Source organism: Siphateles boraxobius, unplaced genomic scaffold (assembly GCF_051911475.1).
Source record: "Siphateles boraxobius isolate OS27281-9 unplaced genomic scaffold, OSU_SipBor_1 66, whole genome shotgun sequence".
Classification (NCBI taxonomy): domain Eukaryota; kingdom Metazoa; phylum Chordata; class Actinopteri; order Cypriniformes; family Leuciscidae; genus Siphateles; species Siphateles boraxobius.
This window is the reverse complement of record NW_027509193.1, coordinates 23,846,968-23,871,022: the sequence shown is the minus strand read 5'-3', so window position 1 is coordinate 23,871,022 and position 24,055 is coordinate 23,846,968. Positions and strand designations below refer to the sequence as shown.

At 39.8% G+C, this 24,055-nt stretch overlaps 1 protein-coding gene across 2 annotated transcripts in view; it reads left to right on the top strand.

Annotated features, from left to right (window-relative positions):
- Window positions 1–960: 960 nt before the first annotated feature.
- Window positions 961–24,055, top strand: part of srcin1a (SRC kinase signaling inhibitor 1a) — a 102,412-nt gene continuing 79,317 nt past the window's right edge. Inside the window, exon 1 of one of the 2 annotated variants that reach the window (XM_077213133.1) lies at window positions 961–1,056. In XM_077213133.1, coding sequence (XP_077069248.1) covers window positions 1,053–1,056 — 4 coding nt within the window. In that variant the 5' untranslated portion in view covers window positions 961–1,052. Of the gene's footprint in view, window positions 1,057–7,333; window positions 7,440–24,055 lie in introns of those variants that run through there. The other variant, XM_077213153.1, reaches the window with a different exon arrangement.

Genomic DNA, 24,055 nt, shown 5'->3' with positions numbered 1-24,055 from the left:
AGGATGATGTGGCTGCTAGTATTAAATATAATATAATGTCTGTGTATATATATATATATAACATTAAAATATATAACATTAAATTACAGTTTAATATATTCAATAAATAGATGACAAGTATTATCATTGTTATATGAAATATAAAATGTCCTAAAATAACATTATGAATGTCCTGTAGTGTGACAAAGTTCTTTAAAAGTACAAATTATTATTCTATATATGAGGTCAATAAAAAGTACTAATTATTTGTAAATAAAGTAAATAAAAACAATTATTAAAATAATACACCGTTTTCAGATAAGCGTCAAGTTAGTCTGTACTGTAGCCATTATAAATAGCTGTAAAAATATGAAAACAGCAGAAGACTATACTACGCCTTCATTTAGCAGGAGGTGTTTGTGTATGTATCGTGTGCTTGCCACAGTGAGGCGCTGTGTGTTTCCACAGAACTCCTCCTCCTTTCTACACACTCTTTCTCTCCGTGTCCCTTTCTCCTCTTTCTCTCTCCTCCCTCTTTCCTCGGATGAGGATCTCTCATCTCTTCCACTCCATGCTCAGCGGGTCTAATCTAATCATCATCCCCACTTCTTCGTCTCTTTCTCCACACTTCATGCTCTCTCTCTTTTACTCCGTCCAAACCCTTCTTCCATTCTCCCTCTCTTGTTCTGAATCTGGGTCATCCACTAACATGACGGACAGTCTCCCATTATCACCCTCTTCACTTCTCCCCTAAAGCAAGAGAGGGAAATAAGAGAGGGAAAGCAGGTGAAAGAAGGGTAAGGGATGAGAGAGAGTGCCCTGTTTGTCTGAACGCACGCTCTGATTGGCTGCCCGTTCCGCTTGTGTCACATTCTGCCCTCTTCACATGTTCACGCACCGGCAGCATCCTCACATGAGTGTTTAAACACACTCTAATGCACGCTCATGCGCGCGCACACACACACACAGACTCATGAGTGCTGCCGGACACCGCTGGAATAATGGATTCTTTACGCTGGCTTCCTCCAGCATGTCCTAAGCTAATGGACTAACTATCATCCTTGTCGGTTCAAATGAGTAAGTGACAGAGCAGTCTTCTTCAAAGATGCCTGTTTCTTAAATGCTTTTCTCAGTGTGTTTAGAGGTGCGTTCTGTTATGCTAAACTTACAAGCATGTGGTCAATCTCTTAGTAATGCATTTGCATGTAAGCTTGTATATGTATTTATGATTTTTTCATCCTCTCTTCTTTCCATCAATCACTTCTATCAGTGTCACTCATTCTCAGTCGTTTCTGACTCTCGGTTTGGCTATAGCACTCATTTCTCAACTTATGTTGTTATCTATTTATTAATTTCTTGTGCTCTCTGACTCTTATTATTTCTCAGATTTTTTATATTTCTGTATAAATATAATTGACATTTATAATATATGGGGTTAGGATTAGCATTTGTTTTAGGGCCACTTGCTTGTAATTATGCATAATTTACTGTTGTTGTTATTATTATTATAGTAAGTACATGCAACATGAATATCAATGACACTGTAAAATAAAATGTCTATTATTTATCTGTTTTATTACTCTGTAAATACTCTGTAAATCTTAATTTGATTTATATATTATTATCATTATCACTGCCTTTTTGTTGCTAAGAAACCAAAGTAACTTTTAAATGAGCACAATGTCTTTGGCAATGTGCAAGACGTGTTATATTTTAGACGGCTAATTATTTTGCTGCCATATAATGTTTTGTGGTGTTTGTATGAGCTTGTCTATCTGACACTATGAACAAACTCTAGTGTGTGTGCTTTTGGTCCTTTGGTAATTCAGCTCAACTATTTTGAGCTTTATGTGTGTCAAGTGCAGCTCTCCGACAATGACAACTCACTATTAGTGCCAAACTGCCACTCTTATTTTTTTCAATGCTGGTGGCCTGAGAAATTATGATTTCTTATCACGTTGTTGTGTGGCTCGAGTCTGTAGGCTTCAGATTAAAGCTTGTGTCTCACCAGATGGCCTTATTTTTCAGAGAACACATAGACACATGTAATGCATACATGGTTTTGTACACAAACACACACCGCACGCACACAGATTCTTAAATAGAGAGCTTCCAACCTTAACCTTAAAAAAAAACTGTAAAAATCTGTTTAAAAATGTCCAGTCCTGTTAATTGTGCTGTCTGGATGTGTGCGTAAGAGTGCATGCTTGGGAATGTGTGTTTTTATGTGTGTCTGATGCATTACATGACAGATTTCCATGTGTGACATTCTTTTTCTGTGCTGAATTTGTTATTCTTAGCACAGAGACACTTTGTGCTTGTTTGTGTGTGTGCGCAACTCGCCATAAATGTTTAATGTTAATACAACAAAATTCTTGGAAAAACATTTTAAGAAGGATGAGACATTACAGAACACATTCGGCCTATCTGTATCAGCCAAGACACTTACCCATAATGCACTGCCATGCAGATGCGCTCACAAAATGCCATTTTACGTTTGCTGATTTAATTCGTAATTGTTGTATGTGATGATAGCGCCTGGCAGCTGTAGATAATTACATGCTGTTCTTATGCTGCATATTTTTCCCCAAAATTCAATTCCCATTTGCTCTGGCATGAAATGGAGAGCTATACTGGCTGTCGGCTGAAAGCCCGTTTTACCCTTAATAGTCTCATAGGTGTTGATCTATGGTGTGTAGGCCTATAACTTACTGAGATGCATACAGAGATATGCTCTCACACACACCATTATATATTTATAAATCAGCCAGCGTATGTAGACCTGTTTAGATGTTAAACCTTCCCACGCACATCTTAGAAAGACTGCTGGACAGTCATCTGTATGGTCAGTAACTTTGCAGTGTTATGCAATTTTTTTTAGGTGCTGCTATTTATTTTAGTCACTGCCACAGCCGTGTTTTCTTATCTTTTCCTCGTGTGCTGCTCTATGGTAAAATTTCTGATAAGCTCCACTGTTGTCCACAGAAAAGCTTAAGCCTTGCCATGTGTAGCCCTAAATTATTCAGCACGGTTTTGGATCTAGACGTCTGGGCTGACTGGGAGTCTTCGTGGTCTCACAGTGTTGTCTGGTGAGGTGTGAGTGTGTGTATCTCTGAGTTTGTTATCGGTCCCTGAGAGCTTGCCAAGGAAGGAAAACAACCATGAAAACACATTAGATTTTAGATACACTGTATATCTCCCTCTACGTCCCTAATTCTTTCTCTCACATGGAAACGTTCCTTTTTCACATGTTTCTTCAACTATGAGCACTTTTAGAAAAATAAATGTTTTTTCTGGAATATTTTTTTTTAAAAAGTTTTCCATCAAAATGCTATTTCCATCACAAATAAAATTATGTATTGTGGAAATTACAGTTATTTAAAGTTTAAATTTTTTTTTGCATAAAATGGCTGATTCATTTATTTTGCTAAGGTAATTTCATAGCTTGCATTTTATGTATCATTCTGTTCATAAAGTAATAATGTTATTCACGTTACGTGTTATATGTCATTAATTTCAAGCATGATCTTCACACCGTTGTCTCCTTTGTCAAGTCACCTTCATTTATATACTGTAGCGCTTTTAACAATATCTTGTTTCAAAGCAGCTTTACAGTGAACAAATACACATTGATTCCAATTTATTTGTGGCAAATTTAATTAATTGTTGTAGACATTATGCCAAATTGAGAGAAAGTATAATATATATATATATAATAGTATAATAAATTAATTTAAAACTAAACTTTTTATAAAGTTTAGATATGATCTCACTTTAGATTAGATGTTCATAGTAAAATAAGTTCTATATATTTTTTGTTGTTTGTTTAAATTTGTATTAATTATTTTATTGGTTTTATCATTGCATTCTAGATTTGCATATTTTAAGATCAGCCTGGGACAAAAAAAGGCATTTGTTTTTTGGGTCCCACTTTATATTAAGTGGCTTTAAGTACTATGCACTTACATTGAAACTAATAATTTGATACAATGGACTTATTGTGTATATACATGTTTTTACATTGTACTTATATTTTAAAAATACCTGCATGTAATTACAGCTGTAATTAATGTATGTAATTACATTTGTAATTACACTGTTGACCCTTCCCTTACACCTTAACCCACCCTTAAACCGACCCATACCACCACACCAGTGCCTAACCTTACCCGTATCACACCTCAATAGCAGCACAAGTGTTTTACAATACAACATCAACACAATAAGTAATTTGTACATATTTTCAATGTAAGTACATAATACTTAAAGCCACTTTATATAAAGTGGGACAATTTTTTAGTTTTTCTATTTTTTCTTTTATTTATAAGGGACCTTGTAGAGAGCAGACAGGAAGCAGAGCCATGAGCTGAACTCAGGTCACTCAATGCATTGGAGACTCTGTCTGTTAGTCTGAATATAAATCAAGCCCTTGGACATAAAAGTGCCTTAGTTGAAGAAAGCCAATGTTTCATCAGATATCCAGAGATACACACACTCACTCTTTTAAAGTTCAGTGCATCCGTGCTGCGTGTTTGTGAGTGGTAATTAAATGGCTGTTAGTTTGGTCTCACACTGTTTTAGCCATGCACTAATTAGAGAATCATCTGTTAATTCTGCTGAAAGACTGCAGACCTCAGTGCTCAAAGAGGATGCATATAAATTACAGAAAATTACATTAACTCTTGCCACCTCCGGGGTGTTCCACTTGATGTATATCACTTGATGAATATGCAAACAGAAATGTTTTTTTTGATGAAAATCATGAGATTCTGTATCTAACGACCCTTAGAAACGCTCTGTGTGAGTGTTCGTTCCCTAAAGCAATATTCTCTTGTGGAGCTATGAGGAAAACGTATGAGTGGTGCTTACCAAAGATGGTTTGTCTCCACAACACAAACACATACAAGACTTTCTTCAAGTTCAACGTTTGAAAATCATTGCTTTTGTTCTCGCTGTCTCCAACCCAATTAAAAATAAACACTTAATCACTAGTTTCTCAAAGCACAACTTTTGAAGTCTGTCTCTTTCTATTTTCTGTCTCTATACAGACAAAAAAAAACTCTCTCATTTACACAAACAGATATAAAATATCTTATGTACAATGCACTTCAGAAAAATAGTTATTTTTATATATATATTTTATTAGCATTATTGTAAATATTTAATACGCACACACTACTGGTCAAAATATTATTTCAATTTAAAATATCTGTTTTCTATTTTAATATATTTTAAGATCCAGTGAGGGCAATGAATTTTCAGCATCATTACTCAAGCCTTAGAGTCACATGATCCTTCAGAAATCATTCGAATGTGCTGATTTTAATTTCAATTATTCTAAATGTTTGTGGAATATATAAATGTATGTTTAGGTACATGTTCGGCTGACACCTGCACTCATGCTTAAAAGTGGCAAAAAAAATTATTTAGCCACCTAATATTCCTTTAATATATGCCATACTCCTTTTTGTGATAGACCTAGAGTAAATTAACCAACATTAAAAAAAAAAATCATTAACCAATTTACTGAAACCTCTTTAGCTGCAAAGAGGGTTCCCTAACCAACCCGATTTCTTTTTTTTCTTTTTTTATTACAAACCTTTCATAAATATTTCAAAGTGGGAATCTTTTGAGAGCAGTCAAGTGTGGGCAAAAAAAAAAAGTCATTCTGCTGAAAAGTTTCAGGAAGTATCAGTCACTCGTTGCTGTATGGGTGTTTTGGCCTTTTAGCTAAAGCAGTTCTCATACTTTTCACATATTATATGTTTACATTTGGGGTCTGGTGTGTGCTTGTTTGAGTGTGTTTGCTCTCCTCCATGCTGGGCAATGTTTCCCGCAGAATAAAGTGAGTTTGGTGGTGATGGAAAGAGAAATTATTGCTTTAAGCAGAGGAGGAAAAAATCTGCCACTGTTAGTGACATCCAAACGCTGCCTCTGCAGCCTCCCACGCACTAGACGTTCATCAATAAAGATGCCCTGTGTACACACCCAGCAGAAGGTTTGCTTCTTTTAAAGAAGATCTGAAAAAGATAGTTTTGGTGATGGAACAGTTAGTAAGCATACAGGTAAATCAGGGCAACAATGTGTCTGGGGCTCGTTAATTATGGACGTCAGTTCCTCAGTGGAGCTGCCGTCTGAAGAAAAGTGAAATTCAGAGAAACTATCCTTCTTTGATCAGCTTTTGTTGTGTTGCGCTGAAAGATCACATTTTATAGGCCTGTACTTGTCTTCTGTTAATAAAGGCTGCTGGTATAAAGGGGACCCTCTGATACTTGGAAATATTTCCCTTGGGAGAAAAAAAATCAGTGTTTCACAAAGAATGACAGATGACTGTGGAGATTTACCTGGGATACAATACTATACAATTTTATTTATGTAGCACGTTTAAAAAAAAAAAAACTGGTGTTGACCAAAGTGCTTTACAAATCACTGTGCCTAGTGACCATGACCACAATGAAGACATCCACTTTAAAGGGACAGTTCACCCCAAAAATGAAAATGCTCTCATCATTTACTCACCTTCATATTGATCCAAACCTCTATGACTTTCTATCTTCTGCGGAAGATAGAAAAAACGGAGAAAATTAAAGATGTTGTATACTACTATAAGGTATTAAAATACACCTTTTAGGAGTTGATAAGGTACAAATGTGTCCCTTTGAAGGCAATGTCCCAGTGACAAGCTGTTGTACCCCTAAAGATGCAATTTTTTTCACTTTTTTTCTGAAAGTTTGGGAATAATAATGCAGTTTGTCAGTATGCCTTAGTTATTGTGTGTGGGTCACGATTTAACACAGTAGATGTCAATGGAAAGTAACCACTATGATGGAAAGTGTGTGTGTGTGTGTGTGTGTGTGTGTGTGTGTGTGTGTGTGTGTGTGTGTGTGTGTGTGTGTGTGTGTGTGTGTGTGTGTGTGTGTGTGTTTGTTTTCTCAGTAAGACTGTCAGGTAGCCAGGTTAGATATTACTGATGCCTCAGTGACACATCCCACCTTATCCATCACCCACTGACTGAACAACACCACCGTCTGCTCATTTTCTCACAGACACAAACGCACCCACATTAAATATTTCTCCCGCACACATGCTCATAATCACATAACTCTGGAGTTTTAGGAGGGGAAAAGCTCTTTTCTTCCTCTTTTCTGTTCTTCATGCAGTGAGCTTTGGATATTGAGAGAGAGAGAGAGAGAGAGAGAGAGAGAGAGAGAGAGAGAGAGAGAGAGAGAGAGAGAGAGAGGGAGAGAGAGAGATTGTCAGGAAGTAGAGATTTCTGTAACCAACCCAACCAACTAGAGCCAACGCGTCCTCCCTCCCTTTTTCTCTCTCTTTCTGTCAATGCATTAGAAATTTTCAGTCATATGGTTGACTGTTTTGGGAATGGTTTGGAATGATGGCGGGATAAACCTGGACAGAAGAGATAGGAAAAGTGATGAGCAATGAAGAACAAGAAGAGCCAGGTTGGATTGCAAATGTTCGCTTCTTATTCACCTATTTATTATTTGTGAAGATTATTTGTGTTCATTTGGGGTCCAAAATCTGAGATCACTAATGAAAATTATTATTTTGTATTCATTTTATAATTTAATATAACATTTTTGATTACAGCATGTTATAGTGAAAAGTTGGGTAACACTTATTTTAAGATGATGTAGTTACATGTTACTACATGTAGTTATTACAGTAATAACAGTAAATTATGCATAATTACAAGTAACTAACCCTAAACCAAACCCTTACCGTAACTTTATAGTAAGTACATGTAATGAACTAATATTAATCGGTACTTATTTAAATAAGTACAATGTATATTTTTACAATACAGATTGTTTCAAAGCAGTAATTTAACAACGTTCCCTTTAAATAAAATGTAACCGAAGTAGAATTAAAAAAAAGTTTAGGTAATTTTTTTTATTTTTTTTTGCTTTAATGACAGCAGGACTAGAGCTGCACAAACTGAAGTTTTTGTCAAACCTGATGAAACTGGTGTTTATGATTTGAGATGATCCAAAAAGCGTCCTGAGCTTCAATGGAAAAATATCTAACCTGTCTGTGCAAACAAACAGTCACATGATGAGTGTCATGAAAACTAATTTGGGATAGTTCACCCAAAAATGAGTTTCTTTCTTTTGTTGAACACAAAAGAAGATATTTTGAAGAATGTTGGTAACCTGACAGTTGACGGAATCCATTGACTTCCATAGCATGTTTTTCCTGCTATGGAAGTCAATTGAAGGATTGTATTTATTTATTTAATTGTTTGTTTGTTTTTTGTTTATTTTGTTTATTTTTTATGAAGCCCATATTATATTTGCATGTTGTCTTGTTGTCCACTATAGAGGGGTCGAGGAAAGACTCAAATTGCCTCTGAGGGTTTTGTGTGTATCTGTGGAAAGAAATAGTCCATTTCCCCTCCCACCAATCAGAGTGTTTAGAGAAATGACAGAAGCTAAGTAGCATTGATGCTGGAGGGAGGCTGTGGAAAGGAAAGGGAAAAAGGAACATATGGAAGTAACATAATAAAAAAGAGTAGATGACAATCTTGAGCAAAAGAAAGACAAAATATAGATAGAGGAAAGGGGGAATGGAGAGGAAGAGGAGAGGGTAAGGATATATGGCGTGTGTGTACAGACAACACTGCCTCTTGTCATATGTAGATATAAAAGGATCAAGGATGTTTTAAGCAGATTATTACCTGATGAATTATCTAGAAAGAAAGGGTGTGGTACATGGTTATGCTAAAAGAAAAAGAGGGAAAGGAATGGGGCTTTATTAAAAGATAGAGTCTAGCACAAAACAGGCAATTAGCACTGGGTTTGCGCTAGATTTCAGAAGGAATAAACAGAGGAGGCATATGGCTGTGTTTGATTTAGGGGAGCGAGAGAGACAGAGATGAAGAGAGTGAAAGAGAGAAAGGTTGCGTTTGGCACTTTAGGGGCTATGTGATGATAAATGCCCCAGTGCCACAAACCAGAATGCACCATGTTCGACATGAGCTATGTGATATTTTTAGCCAATCACAGTGTACGGAAGGTTGAGACTAACAAGACATCAAGTGCTCCACCAAATCCCTCATGCCTCTCTCTGTCACACCCTATTCCTCCAGCTCGGGCCGCCCATAAGTCATTCTGTCATGATTCTGCCCTCGTGTCCTTGATTTTCTCTAGTCTTGAGGCAGGATCATGACAGAATCATGTTTTGTGTGCAAGCACATGGTCTTGTGTTTTGAGCCATGTGCTTGTGTTGTCTCGTCACGTCACCCCGCCCCCTTGTTATCCTCGTCTCGTCATTATTGTCTAGTCAGTTTCACCTGTCCTTGTCTAGTCAGCTTCACCTGTCTTTGTCATTAGTGTTCCCTTTATTATCCCCTTGTGTTTGCTGTCCTGTGCTGGTTCATTGTGATTCTAATCTGCGTGTGAAACTTTGTGAGAGTCCCTGTGAGTATTTGTCAAGTGTATTGTCCAGAGAGAAATCCTGATTCTATGTTTGCTGTTTTGTTTTTCATCTAGTTATTTGTCAAGTCTCAAGCCTAGTTAAGTGATTCCTGTTCCAGTCTTGTTTTGCCCCCTCGTGGGTTTTGTTTTCCCTGTTTTTGTCAATAAATTAATGTTGAGAGTGTTACATACTGTCTGCGCTTCGGTTCACCCATTACCTTCATGACAGAATGAACCAGCCAACAAAGAACCCAGCAGACAGTATGTCCTCTTTTGTTGAGCATAACCCGGATGACCTTGCACAATGGTGGCGGAGGACTATTTCCGATGCAAGTAATGGCAAGCTGCCAATTCCTCCCCAGGGAGACCGGTCCCTGAGGGAGTACGCCCAGGTTGCAAACGAGAGGAGGCTTTTCCTACCTGATATCCTCCTCAACCGCTACCTCATTGCGGGTCTCAACGCTCCTCCACCCCTGGCTGAACGGGAGAAGCTGGTCTGCTGCCCGTTTGGTGAGATGGTGGATTGTTTGTCACGGAGGGAGTCGCGGGGTTCCACCTTGTCGTCACCATCACCCAAGCTGTCAGTGATCCCGGAGGGTCGTGTTATAGGCGTCGCGACGCTTGGGGACCAGGCTGGCTCCCTCACGACTCCTGGCACTTCATCTACCCCCTTCAGTCTTTGTGGAAAACGAGGAAGACGGCTGTCGTGGGAGTCGGCGTCAGAGTCCTCCTCCGCAGAGTCTGCTGTACCTGCGGTGTTTTCCGCTGAGCTTCCCCAACCCGTCTCAGCTCCGGCGATGGTCTCTGCTTCGCGGCCTAGGAGAAAGAGGAGGAAGAGGGGAGCCTTCCGTTCTTCGCCCGCTGCAGTCACAGAGCCCGCTGCAGCCACAGAGCCTGCTCCAGCCACAGAGCCCGCTCCAGCCACAGAGCCCGCTCCAGCCACAGAGCCCGCTCCAGCCACAGAGCCCGCTCCAGCCACAGAGCCCGCTCCAGCCACAGAGCCCGCTCCAGCCACAGAGCCCGCTCCAGCCACAGAGCCCGCTCCAGCCACAGAGCCCGCTCCAGCCACAGAGCCCGCTCCAGCCACAGAGCCCGCTCCAGCCACAGAGCCCGCTCCAGCCACAGAGCCCGCTCCAGCCACAGAGCCCGCTCCAGCCACAGAGCCCGCTCCAGCCACAGAGCCCGCTCCAGCCACAGAGCCCGCTCCAGCCACAGAGCCCGCTCCAGCCACAGAGCCCGCTCCAGCCACAGAGCCCGTCCCAGTAACTGATGAAAGAGTTGTGGCCGATCTAGCTGCTAAGGAGGTTCTGCGGGCTGTTTCTGCTCGTCAGGAGATGCCGGTTTTCATTGCGGCTAAGACCCTTTCTGATTATTTGTCTAGTCTTGCAAAGATCCTAGAAGTTCCGTCCAGTCCTGTTCTGTCCCCCAGTCTTATGCCCACTGTTGAAGAGAGCGCTGTACCCCAGTCAGCTGCCGAGAGCGCCATACCAGATTCGGAGATGTGGAGCATGGGATCCCAGCCATCTTCTTTGAGCTCAGTCCCAGTGTCACCTCCACGGTCACCTATTTCCCCTGTCATGAGTCCTGTTATGCCTTCTACTGTTTCCCCCGTCCGGATTCCTGTTCTACCTCTCGGTGTACCCCCTGTCTCCACTAGTCCCCGGACTGTTTCCCCGTTCGTCCCTGTCTCCACTAGTCCCCGGACTGTTTCCCCTGTCGCCACTAAACCCCGTACTGTTTTGTCCAAGTCCCCCCCTCGTGTGTCCCCCTCCAAGCCAGCCCGGATTCCTCGTTCCCCGTCCTCATCCCGTGGACCTAAGACCCCCAGCACACCCATTCACCCTGGACCACCCCCCATAAACTCTGTGTTTCCTCCACCACCTCTTCCTTGTTTGTTATTTTTAATGTTTCATCCTAACCCGGTTGTTGTGTTTTCGTGTTTGCCATTACTGTTATTTGTCATGTTTTGTTGGTTTGTGTCGATGTCTCAGTCTGTCATGTCCCGTGTTTGATGTCCCCTTGAGGAGCGTCTGGTAGCCGCTCCTTAAGGTGGGGGTTCTGTCATGATTCTGCCCTCGTGTCCTTGATTTTCTCTAGTCTTGAGGCAGGATCATGACAGAATCATGTTTTGTGTGCAAGCACATGGTCTTGTGTTTTGAGCCATGTGCTTGTGTTGTCTCGTCACGTCACCCCGCCCCCTTGTTATCCTCGTCTCGTCATTATTGTCTAGTCAGTTTCACCTGTCCTTGTCTAGTCAGCTTCACCTGTCTTTGTCATTAGTGTTCCCTTTATTATCCCCTTGTGTTTGCTGTCCTGTGCTGGTTCATTGTGATTCTAATCTGCGTGTGAAACTTTGTGAGAGTCCCTGTGAGTATTTGTCAAGTGTATTGTCCAGAGAGAAATCCTGATTCTATGTTTGCTGTTTTGTTTTTCATCTAGTTATTTGTCAAGTCTCAAGCCTAGTTAAGTGATTCCTGTTCCAGTCTTGTTTTGCCCCCTCGTGGGTTTTGTTTTCCCTGTTTTTGTCAATAAATTAATGTTGAGAGTGTTACATACTGTCTGCGCTTCGGTTCACCCATTACCTTCATGACACATTCTTCTCTGTTTTGCTTCCCATTTCCTTACTTTTCTCTTCTGACCACCTCTTGTCCCAGTTTTGCATGTTCTTTATTGCCTTCCTTGCTCTCTCTCTCTTTACTCCACACTTTCTCCAGTAATCCTGAATCGTGTGTATTCAGATCTGACATTTTGACTTGCGCTGAAAACATCTTGTTTTTATTCACGTTAGTTGAAGAATCTCAAACACAGATCATGATCTGTTTTGAAATAAGATTGGGATTTTGTTTGGGAAATCGTATAAAAGTGTACTCTCTGCTCTAGCCACGACCACAGCGGTTAACTTCCCAACAAACACACACACACATACATGCACAAACAGGCCATTTGACATTTCCCAGCTTTCTGGGGGGCAATTCTGTTCCGTCCATTTGCGAACATGCTGAAAGGGATGTCATGGATGAAGAGGATAGGCATTCTGCTGGACAGACACTATGTAACATAATTTGCTCACGTATATTTGATCATGGGTTTGGACATGTTGGTGTGTGTGGAGTCGCAAACAAGGATAAATCTTTTTTTTCTATTATATTTGAATTTGACTTTTTGAAATGTAAATCCTGGAAAACACAAATAAAATTAACCCTCTACTGCACGGTGTTGCCATATGGCAACATACCCTTTCTTTGGACATTTCTTGAAATTTGAAAATAAATATGAGCTCTGATTAATCTTAAATTCATGGTAGAACCTGGTGGTAACCAATGATATGCTTTGATGACATCACGACATTACACACACCCTTGCAACGTCATTCTTTTCACACACTTTTGATGACTCCAGCTGCTGAAAAAGTGCTTGTGTATAGGTGAAGATTTTCCTCATTTTTTTCATATTTCTTCGGAATAAAAAAATGCATCAAGCATCTGGGGTAAGTCCTAATCTTATTTCAATCATTGTCACATTGTTTTGATACTTATATTACCTTTTTATTTAATAAAATAGGTGTGTTGCCATATGGCAACATTGTGCGGTAATGGAACAATATTTTGCCCATTCTAATGCAGAGTAGCTTTGTATGAATGACAATGTATGGATGTACTGATATAGTTGGATGGTTGTATTCTACTCATATATTTATATATATTTTTATATATTTATAAAGTAAAGTAAAAGTAAAGTATAAAAGTAAAATATATATCCGTCTTGACCGCTTTGATCTCTGGCCAGAGATGGGTGCACCAAAAGGAAGGTGCAAGAATCCTGGCTGCAAGGGCATCGTCAGAGGGGTTTGCTCTAAGTGCAAGGTGCACCTCTGCTTAAAAGGTGGGGTATGTGATTTGCAAAACGGCCGGCAGATTTTGAAAATACACAACTCAAAAGGTCCTACCTTCTTTCCTCCAACGCTGGCCCTGACTCCACCCACTCGAAGAGGGGCATGGGGGAGGGGGGTATGGTACGACCGTTTGATTGACGCACTTACTGTCCAATGATTCTAGGTGGTCTTGGAAATGATTGGCTGTTTTTCGAGTTTTTTCGAGTTTTTCGAGTCCTGCCCGTTCCACAGATGATTAAATTTTTTAATTTTCATGTCAGTGCTTCTAACTCAGTGGCTGTAAGTGGGTTAGGAATAGGATTTCAAGTGATTTTGAAAAAATGGTCAAAAAAGAAAATCACATACCCCACCTTTAACAGAGAGAACAACTGCTTTAAGGCGTTTCACATCGAGTAGTTTCACTTGAACAGTTCTTATGAGTTTGCGTCAGATGTTTTGTAAATGTTGTTGAAATAATCGTTTCACATTGAGTAGTTTCACTTGAACAGTTCTTATGAGTTTGCGTCAGATGTTTTGTAAATGTTGTTGAAATAATACTTTGAAAATTAGTTTCATATTTTGTACACAAAGCTCTTGAAAACATTTTAAATAATAAAAACAATTTCATTTCTAAAAGACAGGTCTGTAATCATCTATGAATTTCATGTCATTTTGGGAGAAAACGCATCAGGCTGTTCCATTGTCGCACAATGTTGCCATATGGCAACGCACCCAAAAGTACCCCCCCCCAAAAAAAAAAAAAAAAAAAGAAATGTTAATTTGAGTCTATTTTATATATAAAAAAACACTGTAAAATTTTTTTCCATGATTGCATAATAATGCGTGCAGTAGAGGGTTAATGCTGCAGCCAGTCTAAAATAGATAATGAATCATTTCACATGTCTATGAGCATAATATTGCTCATATATTTTCAAGTAAATGATACAGTTTTCATTCTTCAGGTCAATCATATATTCATGGGGGGAAAATCAGTTTGAATGAGGAAAGTGATATCTTTGTCATAGTATCCTTTCAATGTTTAAGTGCTTTTCCCATGACTGACAGCGCTGGTTAATGAATTGATCTCTTTGAAGTGATGTGTCAGATTCAGCTTTACCCTGTAGCTGCTTTTTTTGTTGGTTGCACCTTGTTGTTCAAAGTTAAAATTATTTCTTTGTTTACAACCTTGCTTTCTTCTAGAATTGAACAGTTTTTTTTTAATGAATTAATGACTGTCAGTCCCTTGCTGCCAACTACTGGCGTAACTGTGAAACTCGCACTGAAGTCGTTGATAAACCCCACTCAGACCATTTCTTAATACCATGTACACCAATAATAATAAAAACAATAATAATATTAACATAAAATATTATTTATTTTTACAATAATAGCCATTATAAACTTTGTATTTAATATTAAATAAGTTGGATAATCTGTCATTTGAGTAAAAACAACAATATTTTTAGTGCAAGTAATTTAATTGCAATATAATTACTTGAATTAGTTACAACGAAATGTAACATTTTACAAATGAAATCCTTTGTTTTCTTCTCTCATTACATCTTTTAATAAGAATCGTGTAAGAAGTTGTATGCCCTCTTTCTATTTTCTCTCATATGCAATGAAAATTCAATGGCTTTGTTAATGCTTCCATGCTTTTAAGTTGCCACAGTCATTGCATACTTTGCATGTGCTGCACTTTATTTGTACCATTCTGTTTTATTATTCTGTTTCTATTTATCTATTTACCTTTTCTTATTTGAAAGATAAAGATAATGTTTGATAATTGAGATCTGTGATTGTAGTTCTTGAAATCCTAAAAAGTAGTGCTTAAACTCCTTGAATGTCCTGGAATTTCATTTTACAGTATCTGTATGAACCCTGGATTGATTGATTGATTGATTGATTGATAGATATAAGATCTCAACTTTACCAAAATTATTTAGCATACAACAGTAAATAAAAATGTCTTCAGAATCAAAAAATGAAGTTTATTAAAATGATCGTGAAGTGCCTAACAATATGCAGCATTAATAACATGACATAAGGAAAATCATGTCTTCTATCTAAACAACAGCAGAAGTGATTGACTTGTGTATGTAAGGTTACACTGGACTGTATAACTATTAACCATATTAACGAGTGACACATTAATTTGTGCCAAATTATGTATCTGATTGGATGCTCCTTTGATGTCAATATATGGTGAGCATTTGTTCTTTCATTTTAAAAGCTTAAATGTAATATAAGGTAAGTTAAGATAAAACAAAACAAAACTACTGCTGTCCAAACTATGCGTTGTTATGATTTAGTGGCATTTTATGATTTGTATTTAGCATTGTTTTCTCCTGCCTTTCTATGATCTTATCAGAATGGAGGTGTGACCCATTTTTGATTGTGATTATTTCGAGAATATACTAGAGTAACAACTGATGTCAGCTGATGACAGTATTTCACTGTTGCAGTGCATGCTGGTTAACTCCCCGTGCCGCTGTGATCACCTGTGGGTAGTCCAGTATTAGATAGATATTTTCAGTGGTTTATTTAAAAGCCTGGGGTTACAAAGCGAGTTGGTAATTGATTCCTTCCAGTTGCTAGAGCAAGTGTTCTCATTAATTGTAGCTGTACTTGTAGTTCTGCTACCTGTAGTTTGTATAACAGTTGGTGGAGCGGTAGGCATGTTGCCATGGATTGTGGGTGTTGTGGGTGAGGGGCAAGACACGTCATCTCACCAAACCACTGCCAGATGGCTCGTCTTCCTCTTCTTCCTCTCCTGTAACCACAGAAACCTTCCCACCAGCCCATCTGTGAGGCTGCCCCACCCGTTCCTCCTTCCATGCTCCACTCCCTATGGGCAACCATGAGGGACTGAGAGAGACACCAAGAGCCAGAGGGAATGAGAATAAGAATTTAAAGTGGCCTCTAGGTACTCAGGCTCTGTTAAATCTTTCCACATAGATTGACAGACACTTCTGTGATCAGGGAAAAACAAAACCCTTTTGTCCAGTGACAGCCATTTTATGTTATTTTATTAATTTCATTTTTTTTATTGTTGTATTTAATAAGCTTATTTTATATTTTATTTTATTTTTTATTTTATCAGTGCCCAAGAAACAATGAACAGTTTTGTCCAGAACTGAGTAAATGATGGCAAATTTTGAAATGTTTGCTTTAAGGGGTTCCTGCTCAGCCAAGCAGCTTACATTATACCTCCCTGTTTATGGCCTTTTACCCAACATTTTAATTAAAAAAAGCATAAAATATTTAAAATTAAAATAAAATAAAACAAATACATAAAATAAAAGCATAAGTCGCTTTTGCTGTCTGTCTAAAAATGACCTCTGTTCGACTTCAATATATTCACATGAGGCATTCATGTATATCATTTTGGAGTCTCAGAGCCAAAGTCAATAAAACTGGATCAATGGAGGAAACATTCTCTGTCCAGAAACAAATGAGCAAACACACACAGTGCCCTCATCCTGGATAAAACAACATCAGCCACCAATGACTCATCATTGTTTCTTCTGCAAATGTGTGACGTGAATTGCTGACGCTGATGACAATTCCTAAAACTGTAATTTTCAAAGTTGTCAGTTATCAAACTGTCAGTTGTCAAAGGGTCCCTTAGTTACTTTTCTTGGAAAAGGATTCTGTTTCTAAACTAATCTCCTCATTTAGTTGATAAACAGTATAATGTTTATTAATAAGATATATTTTTTTTTAATAGCAGGAAGGGTACAGTGGTCAAAGGGCAGAACCTGGGATCAAACCTGGGAACTTTGTTTTAGGAGTCTGTCTTAAAGGGGCAGTTCACACCTTGACTTTTTTTTAAAGTAAATGATGACAGATTTTTCATTTTTGGATGAATTGTCCCTTTAAGAACTTTGTTCACCCGATCTACACCTATGTCTACCTGAGTCTAATCGTGCTGACTCATAATAGTTGACTTCATAGGCTTGTTTGTGTGTAAGCATGAAAGGTGGCATAGAAAAGTATTTCTGAATCTGTGGGTGGTCAGGGTGGGTGACTGAACAAATTTCTTAGGCAGCAAACAACTTTTTTCTTTAGTATTAGTTTTTTCCCAGAATATATGACTAATCATGCATTCATTATGTTCAATTAAGATGTTCTTTTGTGCATACGGGTTTACTAGAGCATTGTGCAAATCTGATATCAGATGTTATCTGAGGTCACAAGCATTCTGCACACCCACTTTATGCAATATTTGCCTCAGCTTTTTCCTATTTATAATTCTGCCAGGTTTTTCATTTCATCTACTCTCCCTATGCCTTTTCTAAGTTCACAGTGAGTCAATCTAATCTGAGCTCCTTCTGTTGTGCTTGTTTTTAAAGATTGTAGCAGTGTTGTTTATGGTAGCTAAAGCTATTAAAATCAATTTCGGTACTTGAAGTAAATTTGGAATAAAATAAAATATATATTGGAAGAAAAACTGAAACTGAATATACCTGCGCATCTAACTAAAAGAAACTATTTTACCAAAATGAGTAAAACTGAATTAAAAATGAAAATAAATTATAGAAAAACAAATGGAAATGACATGACAAAAAATTACAAAAAAATAAATACTAAAATAAAATCTGAAAATATACAAATAAAAGCTAATTCAAAATAATAATAAATACTACACTGAAAAAATTGGTTTGTTACAATTTTCATTTAGAAATTGCTAGTAGCCTATCCCAATTAATTACAAAGAAAATGCAAGTAACAAATTGAATAAATGTTACAGTTGGCAGGGAAGAGGAGAGGTGAGGATCTAACCTCTGCAAACAGGGAAACATATATCCAAACAGGAGAAGGAAAGAGACAATAATCCAACTAAGGAATGGAAATGCAAACATACATGTAAAGACAACTGAAACACTATATATAAACACAATATATATATGATTTCCATTACACGTGAGTAGGTGTTAAAACTTCATGCTGATTTGTACTCGGCTTTCCGCAAGATAATCACCAACTAAGACGTAGCTTTACAGTAACCTATGCTTCTCCATCCATTTACCTTTCTTTCCATCTGGTGACGTGAATCTCCTTCTGTCTGGTGTTAATACAGTGTATTGCGCGTCAGCACACACAACGGCTGCAACCACAGTGCGGTCCCCCCATAACAACCCTCTGGATTGAGCGGAGTAGGGAACATCTCTAGGGTCTTCAAGTGGGCACCTTCCGTCCTCAGTGTTTCGTCGACTAGCCCACGACACCTCAAGAGGGCTCGACAGTGACTCTGGCGTCCCAGAGTCACCCCCCTCCGTCCCCCACTCAACTCAGCCCAGCTTACTGACCTCTACATCCCTCCTGCTGCTGAGACCTAACCACAATCTCACAATCTCTCCGCAACCCAACCATACGCGCCAACCCGTTTGACTAAGGCTGTCGAGCCCCACTGGTGCGTTAATATGCAGTTTCAGTGGCAACGGTTCCGTATGGCATACCACCTACCGCAAAACACAATATCTGCCCAACCACCCGTCATTCACACAATATACACAGGAACGTAATGACTGTAAATACTATACAACCTCTACAAATAAACCAACAGACTCCTCAAGTTTCAAAGAAATCTACGAAACCGTAGCATGGCGGCCTGTACACAGCCAGCTAGTATCTTTCCGTCTCAACCACAGCCGGTTGCTGCTCCTTTCTGCTGCTTCAGATAAGTTCTTTACTGTACGACGCAACTCTTGAATCCGTCCACTGAATCCGACGTCTCTGAGGAACCGGGTTGTAGAGTGTGCCACAAAACCTCGACAACCCACTTCCACTGGATAAACCTGGACTCTCCATCCTCGCTGTTCTGCTTCAGTTGCCAGATGAGCATACCGCAGTTTCTTCCTCTCATATGCCTCATCTACCGCATCCTCCCATGGCACTGTTAACTCTATCAGTTGAACAATGCGTGCTGATCCAGACCACAAAACAATATCTGGTCGTAGGTTAGTGGTGGCAATCTCAGGTGGAAAAATAAGCCGTTGATCAAGATCAACCAGCATCTTCCAGTCCCTAGCAGCTTCCAGTTGTCCTTGGCGAGTATTGGTGTTAGCACCTTTTCTTGGTGGTTGCTCGCCTGGGTGGCGGAATATTGTCTTCTGCGTGTAATGTTTTGCTAGAACAGGCGGCAACTTATTGGCCATACTACGCTTGCCTTCCAATGCTAAAGCCAAACATCGCAATATTTGGTCATGGCGCCAAGTAAACCGACCCTGGCTAAGAGCCACCTTACATCCTGTCAAAATGTGCCTTAATGTGGCAGGTGATGAACACAAAGGACAAGAGGGATCCTCTCCTACCCAGAGGTTTAGGTTCTGACGTGATGGGAGAACATATATATATATATATATATATATATACTTGATAACAAGAGGCTAAAATGAGGAACAGGTAATGAATTGTCATGGAAACAAACAATGGTAACTATAGAAACAAAGACAAACAGGAACAAACCACTGGAACAATGAACAGTGAAGAAGGGAACAATGGAAACAGAAAATACACTTCAAAATAAAAGTCCTAGAACAAAGAACACACACAATTCAGAGGAAATCTTGACAATTAAATGTGAAATTTTCAAGTAGAAAGACTAAAATAGTATTCTCTTGTAAAACACTCCAACAATCTTTGTTTTACTTACAACTTCAAAAAATATTTTTTTTACAGTGCAAAATAGCATAGGCCTACAAATAAAAATACTAAAATTACACTGGTTTCTATATTTAGATTAGATTTTATTGTCTTTACATCCACTCATTTCTCATAACCGTGTGCATCAATAGAAAGGTAAAATTTAGTTTTATTCTAATTCACTGCGACCTTTCTCCTTCAGAGGTCAGCCAGAAAAACTGCAGGGTGATTTATGATGCAAATTTATGTGTGATTTGTTCAGCTCTAATTATTAAACATCGTCTTACATGTTTATGTTTACATTATATTAGTGATGAAATGTGTGAAATGGATTTTGTGTGTGAGATGATAGTTATAGAATAGCATACTATAATCATTAATTGGTATAGATTCACGGGACTAATTTAATTTAATTCCACAGTATAAAGCTTAATCAGGTTTTATCCTCAAGTTATACATCATTATGACATCATTATTATAAAGATTCAGCCTTCTGTAACAAGCTTAATATCTACCGCCTCACATCCAATAAAGGAATAAACTAATCATCCACTTTGATTTATTCATTTCAGTTGTTTAAAATTAAATCCATCACTTATTGGATGGAAAAATGATGCATGTCTAAATGGTATTGAGAAATCTCAAGGATTTTTAAAGGAATTATGGAGGCCTAAATTAAAAATTCAGTGCTCATTTTGTGTGTGCGTCTGAAGTGGGCAGCATGGAGCGGGACCACTTGTCTTTTTTTGAGAGAACTTTAAAAATTGGGTCGATTCTTCCGACTGCTTCTTCGCTGTGAGGTAAAGAGATGAGGGAAGAAGCACGCGTGCACTCCAACACGTCTGACCTGGCAGACCCTGTTATTTCAGCATGTTACAAAGAGAGAGGGAGTGAGAGGAAAAGAAGCAGAAAGAAACTTTGCTGCTGGTATCAATCCTGTCCAAAATAAACCTGTTTTAATGCTAGACCTTCCTGCTCTTTGCTTGTATAACGGTTAAATAAGATGCAGAACCTTGTGTGACTCAACTTGCATGAAACACATGCTCATGTCTCTCTCCTGTCTGTGCTTGCTTTCATGAAGTTTGAGAAGTTATCCGTGTAGATCTGTTTCAGGAAATTATCTTTTTTTATATGCAAGGTTCAAGCTTATAAAGTCTCATGTAGACAGTGATTAACTGAATTTAAGTCATGCAGGTGGGAAAAGGTTGATGTCAGTGTGTGAGAATGCAATCATTTCCTTCTGATTTGAGAGATTATTCTGTGCTGGCATTATCTGAAGCCTAAACTCATTGAGATTGACTGGTACAGTCAAATTTGCAGACCAGAATAAATCAATATTTTATTTCCTCTTTAATAGACCCAGACACATGATTTAGCGAGCTAATAGCTCTCTAAACTCAACAATACATTAAGGTGTGAGTGCATGCGCATTGAACACGTTAAAATTAAAACATAAAATATTTACAATATCAATTTAGTTTTTCTTTAATTACAAACCCGAAGTTATATATTGGTACAGTTACAGGGTACCCTTTGGCTCGAGTCTTGTAGCAGACCTTTATAATTGTAAATTGATAGAAACAGGAACACATGCTACTTGTGTGGATGTTTTCTTGTTTTCTGGTTTATGTAGCTTATTTGACATTGGTTGTAAGAGTCAAATAAACATTAGGATATGTTCTTAAAGCATTTTGCAAGAATCCTAGCGAAGCCAGTCAGATCCCATTAAAAGTACACATTGTACAAAAGTTAACATGTTTGTTGAATCAGTCAATCATTTAATTGATTCATCCACACTAGCGTAGCAAGAAAAGCGTCTCTGGGTGTGCATAAGAAAAATTGGGTGTGCCACATTTATTGTCAAATTAATGTGCAAAAAAACTCGGACCCGGCTTATCACTAACTTTACAGAATAGACTGGGCTGATGTGTGTAAAACTGGCTTGCCACATAAACATAATACTAGGTCTACAGTATATAAAATATAACTCAGGGCTCAACATTAAGGCTTTACATGTGCTTGTCCTTCGAACAAGTAAATCGGCCATTCTCATGTCCAAGTAAAAATCCAGAAATCGGTTTAAATGTATTCTTCATCTTTCATTTTAAATTCTTAGATTTGATCAATGTATTCAATTGAAATAATAAGACACTATGCTGTTACCAATCAAATTAATTAATTTACACTGAAAAATTACAACTGCATTAAATAATGTTATGAGATTGTTTTAAATATTTTTTGAAGATACAAACATGACATATTGGAAAGAATGATAGCCTACTTTTAAACTCGAAACTAAACCACCAGTAGGGGGCGGCAGGTGACCGTCTTGATGAGTGAGTTATTGAGTCATTTATTCAAATGATTCGTTCATATTAATTACTTGTTTATTGAACTGTCATATGAAATCAGTGTCATATTTTCAATCGTGATGGTATTCACCACTCTTGGTCACTGTGATGTTGCTTAACTGTATCATATCATATATTATAAATATAAAAACTCCACATTAATTTTTTAACCGCTCTATGTTCATTAAGTTCCCTTTCGAACGGTCACTTCGTATTGCGTAGCTATACGCAGTGGGGGAAACTCCTTTTCCTCGAATTACTGAAGCCTTTATGTAAAGCGCATTTGCAGCTGCACAGCTAGAACATGAGCGTCTGGCTCGCTCATAGGCTGCGCTGCGGCAACTGCACATCCAATGGCGCAGGCGCCTCTGACGTGCAACCAATGAGATAACTCTGCGTCATACACGTCAGAGCCCGCCAAGGGGGCGTGACCTCAGTCTATAATAGCCCCCGAATTCGCCATTATAGCAGATTTTACTCCTTCAGCGACAAACTTCACGTCTCTGACCATTTATTGAGCCTTCGCCGTCGAACAAGCCTTCAGCCTGAGCCAGCTACAGTTCAGCAGACGACACATTTCACCGTGTTTCTCCTGACGCCGTCTCTCCTGTGGCTATCCGGCGATATCCTTTTCATTGCTCTTTGTATATTGTATTATTTGTACGAGCGTTGTTCAAATGCATCGTGTTAAGACCTGCGCCACGTGCGGATGCAAGCTGCACGAGGCGGACGAACACGCTAGCTGCATTCCATGCCTGGGACTTCACCACGCGGAGAATGCACTATCTGCCGGCGGATGTGCGGCCTGCGAGAGCATGCCCATCTCCGTGCTGCGAAATCGGCTAGCCCTCTCCCGTGACGGCGACGCCGCCTCTCCCGCGCTTCCTTTTCCGGCCCTACTTCAGCCAAGGAAGAAGAAGCGCCGCAGCCAACGGCAGCCGGAGAACATGGATGTTAGTGAACGCACGCCGGCCTCGTCCCCGCGTGCCTCACTCTCTCCAACCCGTTCATCTCCGGTCCTGTTCGAGGGAGATCAGCGCCCCCCCCCACGTGGCGGGCCTTGTCTCCTTCGGCGGGCCTAGCGAGCACGACGACAGCCTGTCTATCGCTGCGTCTGAGGAAGAATGGCCGGGCTCTTTCGACCCCGTCATGGCTTCCCAGCCAACGCCCAACGCCTCAGCTACCAGGACTAACTCCGACGCGGAAATGCTTCGGATCCTGACGCAGGCCGTAGCGGACCTCGAGCTCGAGTGGGCCGCGCCCGCTGAACCCCCTCGAAGTCGGCTGGATGGCTGGTTTCTGCCAGGGCACCAACAGGCCCCTCGTCACAAGCCAGCGCCATTTTTTCCTGAGGTACACGAGGAGCTTACCAAGGCCTGGCGCACTCCTTATTCCACACGAGGCCCCGCAGTTTTCGCGACGCTCTCCTCCGTGGACGGAGCAGCGGAAAAAGGCTATGAGTCGTTGCCGCCCCTCGAAGAGGCGTTGGCCGCTCATCTCTGCCCGAACACAGCTGCTAGCTGGCGAACTAGAGCTGTGCATCCCAACAAGCCGTGCCGTAGCACTTCAGCCCTCGCCGGACGCGCGTATTCCGCCTCCGGTCAGGCTGCATCGGCCCTGCACACGATGGCCGTGCTGCAGGTTTACCAGGCCAAACTCCTCCGGTCTATGGACGAGGCTGGCCCGGACCCTGAGGCTTTTCGGGACCTTCGGAGCGCCACAGACCTGGCCCTGAGAGCTACTAAGGCCACAGCGCAGGCTATCGGGAGGAA